The 15,181-nt window shown below is 42.0% G+C and overlaps 1 protein-coding gene across 11 annotated transcripts in view; it reads left to right on the top strand.

Moving 5' to 3' along the window:
* The first annotated feature begins 1,111 nt into the window (after positions 1-1,111).
* The window catches only part of GABPB2 (GA binding protein transcription factor subunit beta 2), a 34,875-nt gene continuing 20,805 nt past the window's right edge, over positions 1,112-15,181 (top strand). For 2 of the 11 annotated variants that reach the window (XM_072769232.1, XM_072769221.1), the window contains exons 1-5: positions 1,112-1,338; positions 5,948-6,087; positions 8,171-8,338; positions 8,870-9,064; positions 13,190-13,328. In XM_072769232.1, the coding sequence (XP_072625333.1) occupies positions 5,980-6,087; positions 8,171-8,338; positions 8,870-9,064; positions 13,190-13,328 (610 nt within the window). In that variant the 5' untranslated portion in view covers positions 1,112-1,338; positions 5,948-5,979. Of the gene's footprint in view, positions 1,339-1,921; positions 2,168-2,255; positions 2,278-2,934; positions 3,018-5,926; positions 6,088-8,170; positions 8,339-8,869; positions 9,065-13,189; positions 13,329-15,181 lie in introns of those variants that run through there. The other 9 variants (XM_072769227.1, XM_072769229.1, XM_072769222.1 and 6 more) reach the window with 9 other exon arrangements.

Below are 15,181 nucleotides of genomic sequence, written 5' to 3'. Positions count from 1 at the left end.
AACGAATAAACCTTTAAAAAAAATTATAATTTAAGAAGAAAGCTGCAACCAACCACTTTTCTACTTGACCACTGGCTACATACTGAGGTAATAATCCTAGATGTCTCAGAAGGCACCTGTGGCACCAAGTATGCTCTTCATTATCTCAGTCTAGGTGCCTAAGAAACGAAAATAATTCACCCAAATATGTTATCTGGTTATTTACAACTCGTCTCATTAAAAAACAACAACAAAAAAGAATAATAAAACAATCCAACTATTTGAACTTTCAAATAGAGAACGTGAACAGTAATTAGATAAGATGTTGACTCAAAAAGGGAAACCATAAGTATCAAAATGGATCGAAAACGGTCAGAATGCCGTAGATACTTTAGAGGCGACCCGAGCAAATTCAGAAAAGGAGAACCTCCGTGGCCTTTGAAAGCCCACCATAAACGACAGAAGCCAAAACCGAATAGAGTGGAGCCGTGACTTGCCCTTTCCTTGTGTTCACTTATTTAAGGGCTTCTTTCCCATTTTTCACTGCCCTTAGGCGACTGGTGGGTGAAGATGGGAGCTATTTGGTGTGTAAGGTGTGTGAGAGGATCTGCAAATTCAGGTTGTGTCCCCTTCCGAGCCTCTCCACAGAAACGGCTCCATCACCCGGTTCACTATGAGCAGACAGCCCGGTCCCGGGGGCCTTACATTCAAGCTGTAAATTGGAAATACCACCGTCAGGACACCGGAGTTCAATCCGCACGCAAAGCCGGGAACGTCCCAACCGCTGCACCCGAGGTAAAGACAGGGAAACAAAGTTTTGCCGTCAACCTTCAGATTGGTCCCGGGACAGGATACCAAACAGACCGATGCCCCGCGCAGGTTCCGACAGCTCCTCCGCACTTTCCGGGCTCTTGGCGCCAAAAGAACCCAGCGCTTCCGTCCCCTGCCGGGACTACACGGCACGTAAGACGCGCCATCAACAATCCTCCGCCCCGTCAAATAGTCCCGTTTGGATGATCTCAGATATACACTTTTCCACGTCAAAAAGCCTTCAGTGGAAACAAAATGAGACTCAGAGATGCATCGCTTTTCTGCTCCGATGTAAATGTGGGCTTTTCTCGTCAATTTCTCCTCACAGATCCCTCCGCCAGAAATTGTATTCTCTGAGCCTTCACTTCCGGGTCCGCCATTTTGTTGCCTCCATTTCTCCACGAGGGGGGGTTCAAGGCCCCCAAAATATGTATATATGAAAAGGCCAAAAAGTAACCGTCAGTGACAGGGAGTCTTAACTAGAGAAGGAAACGGGACCAAACTGGCGGGCTCGGTGAAAGCGCGGCCGGCAGCGTCCCGGACGAGGAGGTGAGGAGGAAGAAGATGTGCGGACTCTGGGGGGCGTCGGGGCCGGGAGGGAGACTGCCGTGATACTTGCACAGCGTCCCGGCGCAGCCCCGGACTTCTGGGTGCAGACGGAGCGGCGCCCTTCACCGGAGCGAGGGCGGCTCGAGGAGGGGACGAAGAGGAAGGGGATGCTGCCGGGAGGAAGGGGAGGGGACTGGGAGGAGGTGAAGGAGGGGGTGGGTGTAAGACCTGGGGCTGGGGAGCTGGACCCGGGGCCGCGAGGGCCGCAGGGGTGACCGCTAGGGGGCAGCCCCCCTGGGCTGAGGCCCTGGCTCCTGGCCCCCCACCGACTCTTCTTCGAGAAAGACCACGTTGTTGTTTGCATTGGAGGAGAAATCGGGGACTCCCAGTTCTCTGACCTCAGTAATAGCCAGAGATTTTGATTGAGCTCATAATCTGGGCAAAAGAGCAGCGCGAGCCCGCCCCCCGGTGCTGCACAGTTGTTTGCACAGCTGGCGGCCGGTGGAGACGTGTGCAATAGAAACCGAGGAGAGGTCGGATCTTCGTTCCACGTCTCCTCTTTAGCGTTTTTCTGTTCTCACAGAGTCCCTTGAGCAGCAGAGATTATCCGTTCCTCTCCGTCTTCCCAGGTCTTCTTTCTGTCTTAAGCATCTGTGGAAAAGGACATTCTGTGGCTTACCCTCCAACAATTTAACAACATTTTTGGTCGTCTGGGACCATATTTCCGTCGTGACCCATCCGGCCCAATGGAGATGTTCTTAAACATCTATTTCATACCATCTGGTAACAGTGAAAGAACTGCCTCACCCAAATTATTATATTAACAAATGTAATTACTCTGTGATAATAGAGTACTTTGTTGTCAAGAGCTCAAACAATTCATCAAGTATTAAAACACTTATTCAGAGTTCTTGTATGTTTGTTTGGGAGAGGGAGTGGGTAGGTACTTTATTCATCTCCAAAATCCTTAGAGATAAGTTAGATAAGATTTTTTCTTTAGTTCGTATATAGAGGAAGTAGAGGTACATCTATGTTTTCAAATAATCTGGGGAGAGGGGGGTTGAGTTGGTTAAACATCTGCCTTCTGCTGAGGCCATGAATGATCCCAGGTCCTGGGTCCTGCGCCCTGCTCAGCGGGGATCCTGCTTCTCCCTCTCCCTCTGCCTGCTCTTCTGCCTACGTATGCGTTCTCTCTGTCAAATAATAAATAAAATCTTTTTTTTAAAGATTTTATTTATTCATGAGAGACACACAGAGAGAGAGAGAGGCAGAGACACAGGCAGAGGGAGAAGCAGGCTCCATGCAGGGAGCCTGACGTGGGACTCGATCCGGGGACTCCAGGGTCACGCCCTGGGCTGAAGGCTGACGCTCAACTGCTGAGCCACCCAGGTGTCCCATAAACAAAATATTTAAAAAATAATAATCAGGGAGCTTGAAAGTGCCTGGACTGTCCTCCTGACTCTGGCTACATCTCTTGTCTGGTGGGTATTGTCAGTCTTGAGGTAGGATATGGGAGAATGGCACATAGTCCGCGCCCCCCCCCCCGCCCCCCATTGCTGTTATTTTAAAGATACATTTTACTTTTATTTTGGATAGATGCTTCAGATTAACTAGAAAAAGTGAAGGATAAGGGAGAAAAGGACCTTGAACACACTTCTAGGAGACCTTTTTTATATCAGGTGATGAATATAACACCTTACTTACATTCTAATCCCAAAGTTTATCTTTGTATAGTAAGAAATAAGGCTTTTCATGGCCTGTTTAAAGAATGGGATGACAAGTATGGGTCAGTTGCCATTTAGTGGTACTGATACATGGGCTCACAAATATGATTAAAGAAAAGTGGGGGCACCTGGGTAGCTCAGTGGATTGAGCATTGGACTCCATTTTGGTTTGGGTCATGATCTTGGGGTTGTGGGATGGAGCCCTGTGTCAGGCTCTGCACTCAGCACTGGGTCTCCTCTCCCTCCCCCTTTCCCTCTGCCCTGCCCGCCCCCACAAAAGGTCTCCATTCCTCTCCTCAAATAAAGAAAATCTTAGGGGCTGCCCAGGTGGTGCAGCGGTTTAGCACCGCCTGCAGCCCAGGGCGTGATCCTGGAGACCGTGGATCGAGTCCCAGGTCAGGCAATATAATTTTTTTTTTTTTTGCCTCCTCCGGCCCCGGCAGCCCCGCGCGCGCCCGCGCCGCCTCCGCGCTCTCAATATAATTAAATCACAAGGTGGCTAAATGATTTGCCTAAGCCAATGATTCTAAAATTTTCTTGTTTCAGAACTTGTATATATATATATATATTTTTTTTTTTTACGATAGTCACACACACGGAGAGAGAGAGAGAGAGGGGCAGAGACACAGGCAGAGGGAGAAGCAGGCTCCATGCACGGGGAGCCCGACGTGGGATTCGATCCCAGGTCTCCAGGATCGCGCCCTGGGCCAAAGGCAGGCACTAAACCGCTGCGCCACCCAGGGATCCCCAGAACTTGTATATATTCTTAAAAACTGCGTGCCTTGGTGGCTGAGTAGTTGAGTGTTTGCCTTCCACTCAGGTGGTAATCCCAGGGTGCAGGGATCCAGTCCTGTATTGGTCTCCCTGCAGAGAGCCTGTTTCTCCCTCAGCCTGTGTCTCTGTCTCTCTGTGTCTCTCATGAGTAAATAAGTAAAATATTAAAAAAAAAAATTCTTAAAAATTATTGAGGACTCCAGTGTGTTACATCTATTGGGATTAAATGTTTTAGAAGTTAGTTTTTAAATGTTCATTAATTAGAGCAGCCCGGGTGGCTCAGCGGTTTGGCGCCTGCCTTCGGCCCAGGGTGTGATCCTGGAGACCCAGGATTGAGTCCCATGTCAGGCTCCCTGCGTGGAGCCTGCTTCTCCCTCTGCCTGTGTCTCTGCCTCTTTCTCTCTCTGTGTCTCTCTCATGAATAAATAAAGAAAATCTTTTAAAAAAATTAAAAATAAATGTTCATTAATTAAAATACGATAGTAAATCCTGTACAAGTTAACATAAATAACACATTTTTATGAAAAAATATGTCTTCCAAGTTAATAATGAAAGGAATGGAATGGCATTGTTCTTTATTTTTGCAAATCTCTCTAACTTCTGGCTTAATAGAAAACAGTTGCATCCTCATAATTACTATTGCACATAATCTCTTGCTATAGGTACTTGGAGAAAGGAGGAGTATTTATTTATTTATTTTTTACATTTTTTAAAAACTTAAATTCAATTTGCCAGCATAGAGTATAACACCCAGTGCTCATCCCATCAATTGCCCTCCTCATTGCCCATCACCCAGTTACCCCATCCCCACCCATTTCCCCTTCTGCAACCCTTTGTTTGTTTCCCAGAGTTAGGAATCTCTTAATTTTTCCCACTGAGTTCCCCTCCTGTCCCTTATAATCCTTTTCACTATTTCTTATATTCCACGTATGAGTGAAACCATGTGATGATTGTACTTCTCCAAGTGATTATTTCACTCAGCATAATACCCTCCAGTTCTATCCAAGGAGGAATATTTTAATAGCTTTTTCAGGTAATCATGGGTGTTCTTTGATGCTCCACAAAAACTGGAGAAAGTGGCAGTTTTTTCTTTGTAAGATTTTATTTATTCGTGAGAGACACATACAGAGAGAGAGGCAGAGACACAGGCAGAGGGAGAAGCAGGCTCCATGCAGGGAGCCTGAGGTGGGACTCGATCCCAGGACTCCAGGATCACACCCTGGGCTGAAGGTGGCGCTGAGCCACCCAGGCTGCCCTTATTATACAATATTTAAAAATCACATTTATTAGTATCACCACTAATTTCATCAGAAAAGTTTGTGGGGGGATGCTTGGTAGCTCAATGGTTGAGCATCTGCCTTTGGCTCAGGTTGTGATCCCAGGATCCTGGGATTGAGTACCACATTGGGCTTCTCAAAGGGAGCCTGCTTCTGCCTCTCCCTGTGTCTCTGCCTCTCTCTGTGTATCTCTCATGAATAAATAAATATAATCTTAAAAAAAAAAGTCCCACATCAGGCTCTCTGCATGATGCCTGCTTCTCCCTCTGCCTGTGTCTCTGCCTCTCTCTCTGTCTCTATGAATAAATAAATAAAATCTTAAAAAAAAAAAGTCTGTAGGAAACTATCAACTCATAGTGGTGGATTTAAGTTTCTCAAAATTCTAATTTTGCATAAAAGCTCAAATCATAATAATTAGTAAATACTGTCAGTTGTTTTCCTTGAAGTGGCAGGCTCTCTTTGTTCATTTTTGAAAAAATGTCTGCTATATACATGAGTCTGAATATCCTTGGTATGTCTATTCATCATTTTTTGTTGTGACATAATATTTCTACGCATTGTTGTTTCAAAGGGATGAAATGCTGTTTTACTGATTTCTTAAGCTAGAGAGGTGGCAATATGTTGAACAGATTTCCAAAGTATTTTTCTGAATATTGAATATTAGGGAACTATTATTTAGGGCCTGAAACATTCCGAAATATTTGATTGTGTTAGCTGAGATAGAAAGGAAGCACCCTACTGGATAATCAGCTTGAGAAGTATCTTACATATATTTAAATACTAGAATAGAGGTTTTCTAAAAACATTTTACAGGCAACTTTCCTTGTGTGATAGCTTCCTGAAAACTTCTGTTCCTATGCATAAAGATGTCTTTGGTGGACTTGGGGAAGAGGTTGCTAGAAGCAGCAAGAAAAGGGCAAGATGATGAAGTGAGAACATTGATGGCAAATGGTGCCCCATTCACAACAGATTGGGTAAGCTCTTTTAATTATTCCCAATGTGTGCTGTTACCAATTTTTTCCTTTTGTTTCCCCCCAAAGATTTTATATTTAAATAATCTCTACACCCAATGTGGGGCTTGAACTCACAACCCTGAGATCAGGAATTGCACATTCTACTGACTAAATAATGAGGCATGCCCCCAACCTTTTTCTTAAAGGCTCGATAGACTCTTGATTTTGCTTTATTCCCTTTCTGCCTCATTACCCATACAAGAGTTTTATTTTCTTTGTTTCATCTGAATATGTAGTAGTCTTCTAGTTTTTTCCAAATTGCAAGAGTCTCCTATGGATATATAGGTAGTAATTGTAAGGTATTATATACTTGTGATTTTCTATAATGCTTTTTAGAGTGTTTTCTGAAGGTATAATTCTCCCTGGAGTGTACTTTTAGGTTATAGGTTTCTGTAATTGGCTAGAAATTAATCAAAATCAGTATAATAAGAGTGCATTTCTAAACTAATAAACTACTTGTTTCCTTTTCTCTAAAGTGTCCTGGTTAATCAGATATAGTCTAGGCATTGTGTTTCCTTTTTTACCACTGTTAAAAAACATTAAGAGGAGAGTCACCTGGGTGGCTCAGTGGTTGAGCATCTGCCTTCAGCTCAGGTCATGATCCTGGGGTCCCAGGATCCAGTCCTGTATCAGGCTTCTTACAAGGAGCCTGCTTCTCCCTCCGCCTGTGTCTGCCTTTCTCTGTGTGTCTCTCATGAATAAATAAAATCTTAAAAAAAAAAAAAAAAAAAAAAAAAACCTTAAGAGGAAGGTGTAAATTCACAAGCCTAGGCAGCCAGCTTGAAGAGATAGATTTTATAAGTGTTGCCTAACTTAATTATTTTTATTTATTTTTTTTAATTATTTTTATTTTTTAAAGTAATCTCTGCACCACAGACTGGGTAAACTCTTTTGTTTACTCCCAACATGTGCTGTTGGCAACCTCTTCCTTTTTTTTTTTCCCCAAAGATTTTATTTTTAAGTAATCTGTATACCAATATGAGGCTCAAACTCACAATCCTGAGATCAGGAGTCACATGCTTTACTGACTGAGCCAGCCAGGCACTCCACCATTGCCTAATTTTAACAATTCAATGAGCCAATGTCTTCTATCCCGGGGTGATTAATTCATAACTCAAGAGGCCAGCAGGTTCTTAGCACTTCACGAAAAGGAAGAAAAGGAAACCTATGAGATTAGCATTTCTATTAATAGACTTGAAAAGAGCAATGTGAATTAAATCTAGTCAGACAGAGAGGCTGAACATATATGAAACGCAAAGAATAAACAACAGAAGCTTAAAATAAAGAACCTAACACAAAGAAAGGAATAGATCTCTGGCCAAAGTGGCTAAAGATAGCTAACTCTTAACAGAATTTACTTTGAGATGATACAGACTTATTGTTGTTGTCATGTATTGCTAAAATTTTATTGCCTCTTCATCTCATCAGTCTTTTTGCTTTGCTTTACTATGGCAGCAGACTTCTAGTCCAGCCAATTAAATTTGCACACCAAATCTCGGTAATTTTCTAATCTCGGCCTTTTCCTAAGAATTTTTTTTTTTAAGATTTTATTTATTTATTCAGAGAGACACAGAGAATGAGAGGCAGAGACACAGGCAGAGGGAGAAGCAGGCTCCATGCAGAGAGCCCAACGTAGGACTCGATCCAGGGTCTCCAGGATCACGCCCTGGGCTGCAGGCGGCGCTAAACGGCTGCGCCACCCGGGCTGCCCCTAAGAATTATTTTGAACCTGCTTATCCTCTTCCTTTACCCCAATACAGAATGTTCTTGTTTATTCATTTTTTTTTTTTACCTTTTTCTAAGCTTAGCTTAACATCATATCCTTTAGAGAATCTTGCCTGATAAATCCATCTGACTTAAATCCATTATAAGCACTAATTTAATTGGTGGTATATTTATTTACCTGTTAGTATGTTAATTTCTTAATTAATATTGTTTACTCCTATTGCACAATCAATTCTCACTCTTGTTCATTTGTGTCCCTCCAGTAGTGATTTAGGACTCTGCACACAGTTGATATTCAATGAGTATTATTTTCCCACAGCTTGGAACATCACCCCTCCACCTTGCAGCTCAGTATGGTCATTATTCCACAGCAGAAGTGCTCCTTCGAGCAGGCGTTAGCAGGGATGCCCGGACCAAAGTGGACAGGACCCCTTTGCACATGGCTGCAGCTGATGGACACGCGCACATCGTGGAACTGCTTGTTAGGGTAATAGTGGCAGATCTATATTGTAAAAGAGACACCCACCTCACTGTTTTCTTACGTAAACAGGTCGCAGGAAACTAGACTGTGAAAGATTAAGTTTAGGATAGTTCACAGTATAGACTTGTGTGTCTTTCAAGAGCATGGCAATGAGGATTTTGTTTCTAATCTTTTACAGGCTAAGCAGACTTTATTGATTTTTCTTCATTCCCTTCCTGCAGGTGTTCTCTGTACTTATGTCTATTTTTGTAGGAACTCAGCTCCCTTAATAAATGCAACAAAAATCTGTTCTTTTCCCCTTTCTTTCCGATCTGTTATAATTTTCTAGTTGTCCTCAGAAGACCTACTAATTGAAGAGATTATGTCTATCATCATTCAGGAGAATTTGAAGAATGTTTTTCCCTTTGATATTTCTATGTGATATAAATTTGAATATGTGTAATATTTATGGAAATTCTCTTTATTTGGGTGATGGGATCTTGCACCTCTGCTACCATAACCAGTGCCTATTTGAAAAAAATTATTGTTCTGTGACAGAATGGTGCAGATGTCAATGCCAAGGACATGCTGAAGATGACAGCTTTACATTGGGCTACAGAGCACCACCATCGAGATGTTGTAGAGCTACTTATCAAATATGGAGCTGATGTCCATGCTTTCAGCAAGTTTGATAAATCTGCTTTTGACATAGCCCTGGAGAAAAAGAATGCTGAGATTCTGGTCATCCTTCAGGTCTGGTTCTTTTTATACCCCCAGAGTATATTTTAATTGAAGTAAAGAATTTTTTTTATAGGAGCTGAATCAAAATGGAATTTTCTCTATCATACCAAGATAGTACGTGATATGTCTTAATATTGTGACTCAGTGTCATCGGTATCTTTAAAAAAAAAAAAAAAAAAAAGCATTGTATCAAGCCTGAATTATTCATGGTGATTGGAGAATAGCGTTGTGGCCAGTACAAAAATAAAATTTATTTGGCTTTAGAATGTTTTTTTACTCTATGAAAATTTCCTTCCTTCCTTCCTTCCTTCCTTCCTTCCTTCCTTCCTTCCTTCCTTCCTTCCTTCCTTCCTTCTTTCCTTCCTTCCTTCCTTCCTTCCTCCCTCCCTCCCTCCCTCCCTCCCTCCCTCTTTCTTTCTTTCTTTCTTTCTTTCTTTCTTTCTTTCTTTCTTTCTTTCTTTCTTTCTTTCTTTCTTTCTTTCTTTCTTTCTGATTTTATTTACTTATTTATTTGACAGAGAGCATGTTGGGGAAAGGCAGAGGGGGAAGGAGAGGGACAAGTAGGGCTTGATCCCATGACCCCAAGATCATGACCTGAGCTGAGATCTAAGAGTTTGATCCTCAACTGACTGAGCTACTCAGGTGCCTTGAAAATTTCCCTTTCTTTAAAAAAAAAAAAAAAAAAATTTCCCTTTCTAATTGAGCTTGACTTGGGACAATATGAAAAAGTCTCTTTGGGGTACCTGACTGGCTCACTTGGTAGAGTGTACAGTTCTTGATCCTGGGGTTGTGGGTCCAAGCCCCATGTTGGGTGTAGGGATTGCTTAAATTAATAAATTTTTTAAGAAGTCTCTTTATGTTTTCTGAATATACATCAATTCATATGAGTCAGTACATAAGTCTAGTGTAAATCTAATGCATATTGAGTCATAAGGAAGCCATCTTAAAAAGTAGCTGTGATGATTTTACCCATTAATTTCTTAATTAATTCTCTGCCTCTCTCTCTCAGTCTGTGTCTCACATGAATAAATAAATATATTTTAAAAGATTTTGTTTAGTAATTTGAAGGAGAGAGAGAGACTGTGTGCATGAGTTGGGGAGGGGCAGAGGCAGAGGGAGAAGCAGACTCCCCACTGAGCAGGGAGCCCTGCACCTGGAGCTTGATCCCAGGACCCTGAGATTATGACCCGAGCCTAAGGCAGACACTTAATTAGTGAGCCACCCAGGCACCCCTAAATTTTTATTTATTTGAGAGAGAGAGAGAGCAAGAGAGAGCACAAGCAGGGAGAAATGGCAGAGGGAGAGGGAGAAGGAGGCTTCCGCTCAGCAAGGATCAGTTCCAGGACTCTGGGATCATGACCTGAGCCGAAGGCAGAGGCTTAACTGATGGAGCCACCTAGGTGCCCCTGAACTGAGTTCTTTTTTTTTTTTTTTTTTTTTTTTTTTTTAATTTTTATTTATTTATGATAGTCACACACACAGAGAGAGAGGCAGAGACATAGGCAGAGGGAGAAGCAGGCTCCATGCATCGGGAGCCCGATGTGGGATTCGATCCCGGGTCTCCAGGATCGCGCCCTGGGCCAAAAGCAGGCGCTAAACCGCTGTGCCACCCAGGGATCCCTTTTTTTTTTTTTTTTGAACTGAGTTCTGAAGGAGAAGTAAGAAAATGATATTCTAGGCTAGAAAAAGAGCAAATCACTGACATAGAAGTGTGAAAGGAGTGTAATGTTCAGGAAAGAGTAAGTTCTGTGAGTAGAGATTGAGCAAAGGAAGTAGAGTTTGGGAGTGGCAGGAGCTAAGGTTTAAGGGTTAGGCTGGGTTTTGAATGTAGGAGTATTGCATGGCATGCAATGGAGTTGGGACTGTTTGGTGGGCAATGAGGATCCGGTAGAAGCTTTTTTTTTTCTTTTAAGATTTTATTTATTCATGAGAATATTTTATTTATTATTCATGTATCAGGTAATATTCTGATACACAGAGAAAGAGGCAGAGACATAGGCAGAGGGAGAAGCAGGCTCCATGCAGGGGAGCCTGACGCGGGACTCGATCCTGGTACGCGGGGATCATGCCCTGAGCTGAAGGCAAATGCTCAACCACTGAGCTACGCAGGTGTCCCAGTAGAAGCTTTTATTTTTTGTTATTATTATTTTTTTAAACAGAGGTACTTTTTTTTAAATTTTTTAATTTATTTATGATAGTCACACAGAGAGAGAGAGAGAGAGAAGCAGAGACATAGGCAGAGGGAGAAGCAGGCTCCATGCACTGGGAGCCCGACGTGGGACTTGATTCCGGGTCTCCAGGATTGCGCCCTGGGCCAAAGGCAGGCACCAAACCACTGCGCCACCCAGGGATCCCCAGTAGAAGCTTTTATTTATTTATTTTTTAAAGATTTTATTTATTTATTCACGAGAGACACAGACAGAGAGAGAGAGAGGTAGAGACACAGGCAGAGGGAGAAGCAGGCTCCATGCAGGGAGCCTGATGTGGGACTTGATCCCAGGACTCCAGGATCACACCCTGTGCCAAAGGCAGGCACTAAACCGCTGAGCCACCAGGGATTCCCCCCAGTAGAAGCTTTTAAATAGAAGATTGAGATGATTCGTTTTTTGTTTTGTTTTGTTTTGTTTTGTTTTGTTTTTAAGTAGGCTTCTGGCCCAACATGGGGCTTGAACTCATGATCTTGAGATTAAGAGTCGTATGCTGTACTGACTGAGCTAGCCAGATGCCCCAATTTTTTATTTCTTTATTTTTTTAGATTTTATTTATTTATTCATGAGAGACAAAGAGAGACAGAGACACAGGCAGAGAAAGAAGTAGACTCCCAGTGAGGAGCCCAATGAGGGGCTTGATCCTAGGACCCTGGAATCACAACCTGAGCCAAAGGCAGACACTCAACTGCTGAGCCCTACCCCCTGCCCCCTTTTTAAAGATGATTGTTTGGACTGTGGTACAGACTGGGAAGAAAAGACACTTAATGCCAAATAGCCATATGGTGACTTTCATTAGGCCAGGCAAGACCCAGTGAGGGCTTGAATTAAGGAAATAATAGTGGAAGATAGAAGGAAAGGCAGATTCAGGAAGAATTTAACAGTAACCAGAGAATGGGTATTCTCTTTCAACTGAAGCTCTTAGTCAAAGAGATAATTATATATAAAAAATAGGTAGCTATTTCTGCTGCATTTTCAGGGGTTTGTTTGTTTATTTCTTTTTTCTTGACAGATGGTTCTGTATAGACTGGTCCTCTTCAATTTTCAATTCTTATTTAGAGCACTTAGTAATTGGAATTCTTAAGTAGATATCATGTTTGTAGAAAACTGCTTCTGAACGCTATAAAATAAAAGATAAGCATCTTTGTACCTAAATTGTACAGTTATCCCCGGAAGCAGAAATGTAACATATGGAACTAGACTTTAAAATCTGGCAGTCGGGCAGCCCCGGTGGCGCAGCGGTTTGGCGCCGCCTGCAGCCTGGGGTGTGATCCTGGAGACCCGGGATGGAGTCCCACGTCGGGTTCCCTGCATGGAGCCTGCTTCTCCCATTGCCGGTGTCTCTGCCTCTCTCTCTTTGTGTCTATGAATAAATAAATAAAATCTTTTAAAAAATAAATAAATAAATAAATAAATAAAATAAAATCTGGCACTCATTTATTTGCATGTTATATATTCTCTTAGGAATTTCTTCAGTAGCAAAATGGAACAAGTAATTGGAAAAACTCTGGAGAATATTGTTCTCTGTAGATTTGCTGCAGGGATCTCCTACTAGCACATTGACTTCTACATAATTGATCATAGAATATTAGTGCTAAAAATTACTTTTTAGACCACTCTCTTCATTTTCCAAATAAGAACAAGTTCCAGACAAGTTAAGTGAATTGCCTAGAAGTTTTGCAAACAATAATGCTTTTTTTCTGTAAATTAGAAATAACCCTGGGAAAGCATCTTAACATCTTTGTTGCCCTGATCTAGAAAAACAAACAAAACAAGAAAAACAGTAACCTTAATGAGAACTCTGAGTTCCCTGGGACACCATGTGCCACAACTAGTTCTGCTCGACAGAGCATTGGGGTGAGGGTGGCTGTTCAGTAACTGTTTAAGGCTAACAAGTTCTGATTTTGAAATATTCTACCCTGTTTTGCAGGAAGCGATGCGGAATCAGGTGAATGCTAATCCCGAGAGAGCCAACCCTGTGACTGTGACTGCCCCATTCATCTTCACATCTGGAGAAGTTGTCAACCTTGCTAGCCTTGTTTCTTCAGCCAACACCAAAACAACCTCAGGTAGTATTCTGATAACGTGGCATTTATTTTAGGCTTAAAATGAACAGGACCCCAGTTTTTCCTGTGAGATGAATGGATCTGTCTGATACCCACTCATTCATTAAAATATTCTCCACAGAAAATTTATAATAGATTTTAAAGCTAATGCATTTATTCTTACTGAGGGAAAGGGGGAATCATACATAGGGATTATACATGAGTGTTTACAATGTTAAAAGTAAAATATTTTACAGATTAATCTGTGGAAGGGTTTTATGTGACCACAAAATAAAAACATAAGGGTGCTTCAATATAGTACCACTTAGGAAAATAGTTAAATATTCATAGTTTAAAACAGTGACAGATAAACCAGAATAAATGTAAATGGGTTTTGGAGTGCTGATATAAAAGAGGTACATGTGATTATTTGAATAGAGTATAAGAACTTTGATTTGTTCATGGGAATATGAGTAACAAAATAGAGAAAAAAGCACATTTTGAGATCTGTATATTTTTAACAAAAACATCTATCTAAAAAGGAGCAAATTGAGCTATTTTATGTTTATTTTTTTAAAGATTTTATTTATTTATTCATGAAAGACAGAGAGAGAGAGAGAGAGAGAGGCAGAGACACAAGCAGAGGGAGAAGCAGGCTCCATGCAGGGAGCCCGACGTGGGACTAGATCCCGGGTCTCCAGGATCAGGTCCTGGACTGCAGGTGGCGTTAAACCGCTGGGCCACCCGGGCTGCCCCCCCCCCCCCCTTTTTTTAAATTGAGTTTTTTTTTTTTTTTTTAATTGAGCTATTTTCAACATTTCTTTACAAATATTTGTTTTACGTTGAGGGAATTTGTGTCCTCAAATAAATTTTCCAACTGACTCGGTTTCTTTTTGTTTCTGACTTTCAGTTAAAAATAAGACACTGTATTCCTAGTTAAGTTTGTATAACATCAAAGAAAGATCTTGAATGAGCTGTTATTATTGAAGGGCAGTGTGGTAAAATAGAAAGAGCATATACAGGGCAGCCCGGGTGGCTCAGTGGTTTAGTGCCGCCTTGGGCCCAGGGCCTGATTCTGGAGACCCGGGATCGAGTCCCACGTTGGGCTCCTTGCATGGAGACTGCTTCTCCCTCTGCCTGTGTCTCTGCCTCTCTCTCTCTCTCTCTCTCCTCTCTGTGTATTCTCATGAATAAATAAAATCTTAAAAAAAAGAGAAAGAGCATATACACAATATACATATTACATTCATAACTGCATTCAAATACTGATTTATTAATTGACTACATACTTGACCTTGGGAAAACTTTTACTTCTCTAAGCCTTCTTATCTACAAAACTGGGCTATAATAATACATACTTTATGAGGTTTTGAGACTTTGCATTTCCATTTTATAGCAGGACTTCCATAATAATAATAAAAAAATTTTAAAAGGACTTCCAGGGATCCCTGGGTGGCGCAGCGGTTTGGCGCCTGCCTTTGGCCCAGGGCGCGATCCTGGAGACCCGGGATCGAATCCCACATCGGGCTCCCAGTGCATGGAGCCTGCTTCTCCCTCTGCCTGTGTCTCTGCCTCTCTCTCTCTCTCTGTGACTATCATAAATAAAAAAAAAAAAAAAAAAGGACTTCCATAATAGCTAGTATTAAATGAAAATATAACTTCTCAGGGATCCCTGGGTGGCGCAGTGGTTTAGCGCCTGCCTTTGGCCCAGGGCGCGATCCTGGAGACCCGGGATCGAGTCCCACGTCAGGCTCCCGGTGCATGGAACCTGCTTCTCCCTCTGCCTGTGTCTCTGCCTCTCTCTCTCTCTCTGTGACTATCATAAATAAATAAAAATTAAAAAAAAAAAAAAGAAAATATAACTTCTCAAAGAAAGT

Source organism: Canis lupus, chromosome 12 (assembly GCF_048164855.1).
Source record: "Canis lupus baileyi chromosome 12, mCanLup2.hap1, whole genome shotgun sequence".
In the NCBI taxonomy this organism is placed as follows: Eukaryota; Metazoa; Chordata; class Mammalia; order Carnivora; family Canidae; genus Canis; species Canis lupus.
This window is presented reverse-complemented; position numbering and strand designations above follow the sequence as displayed.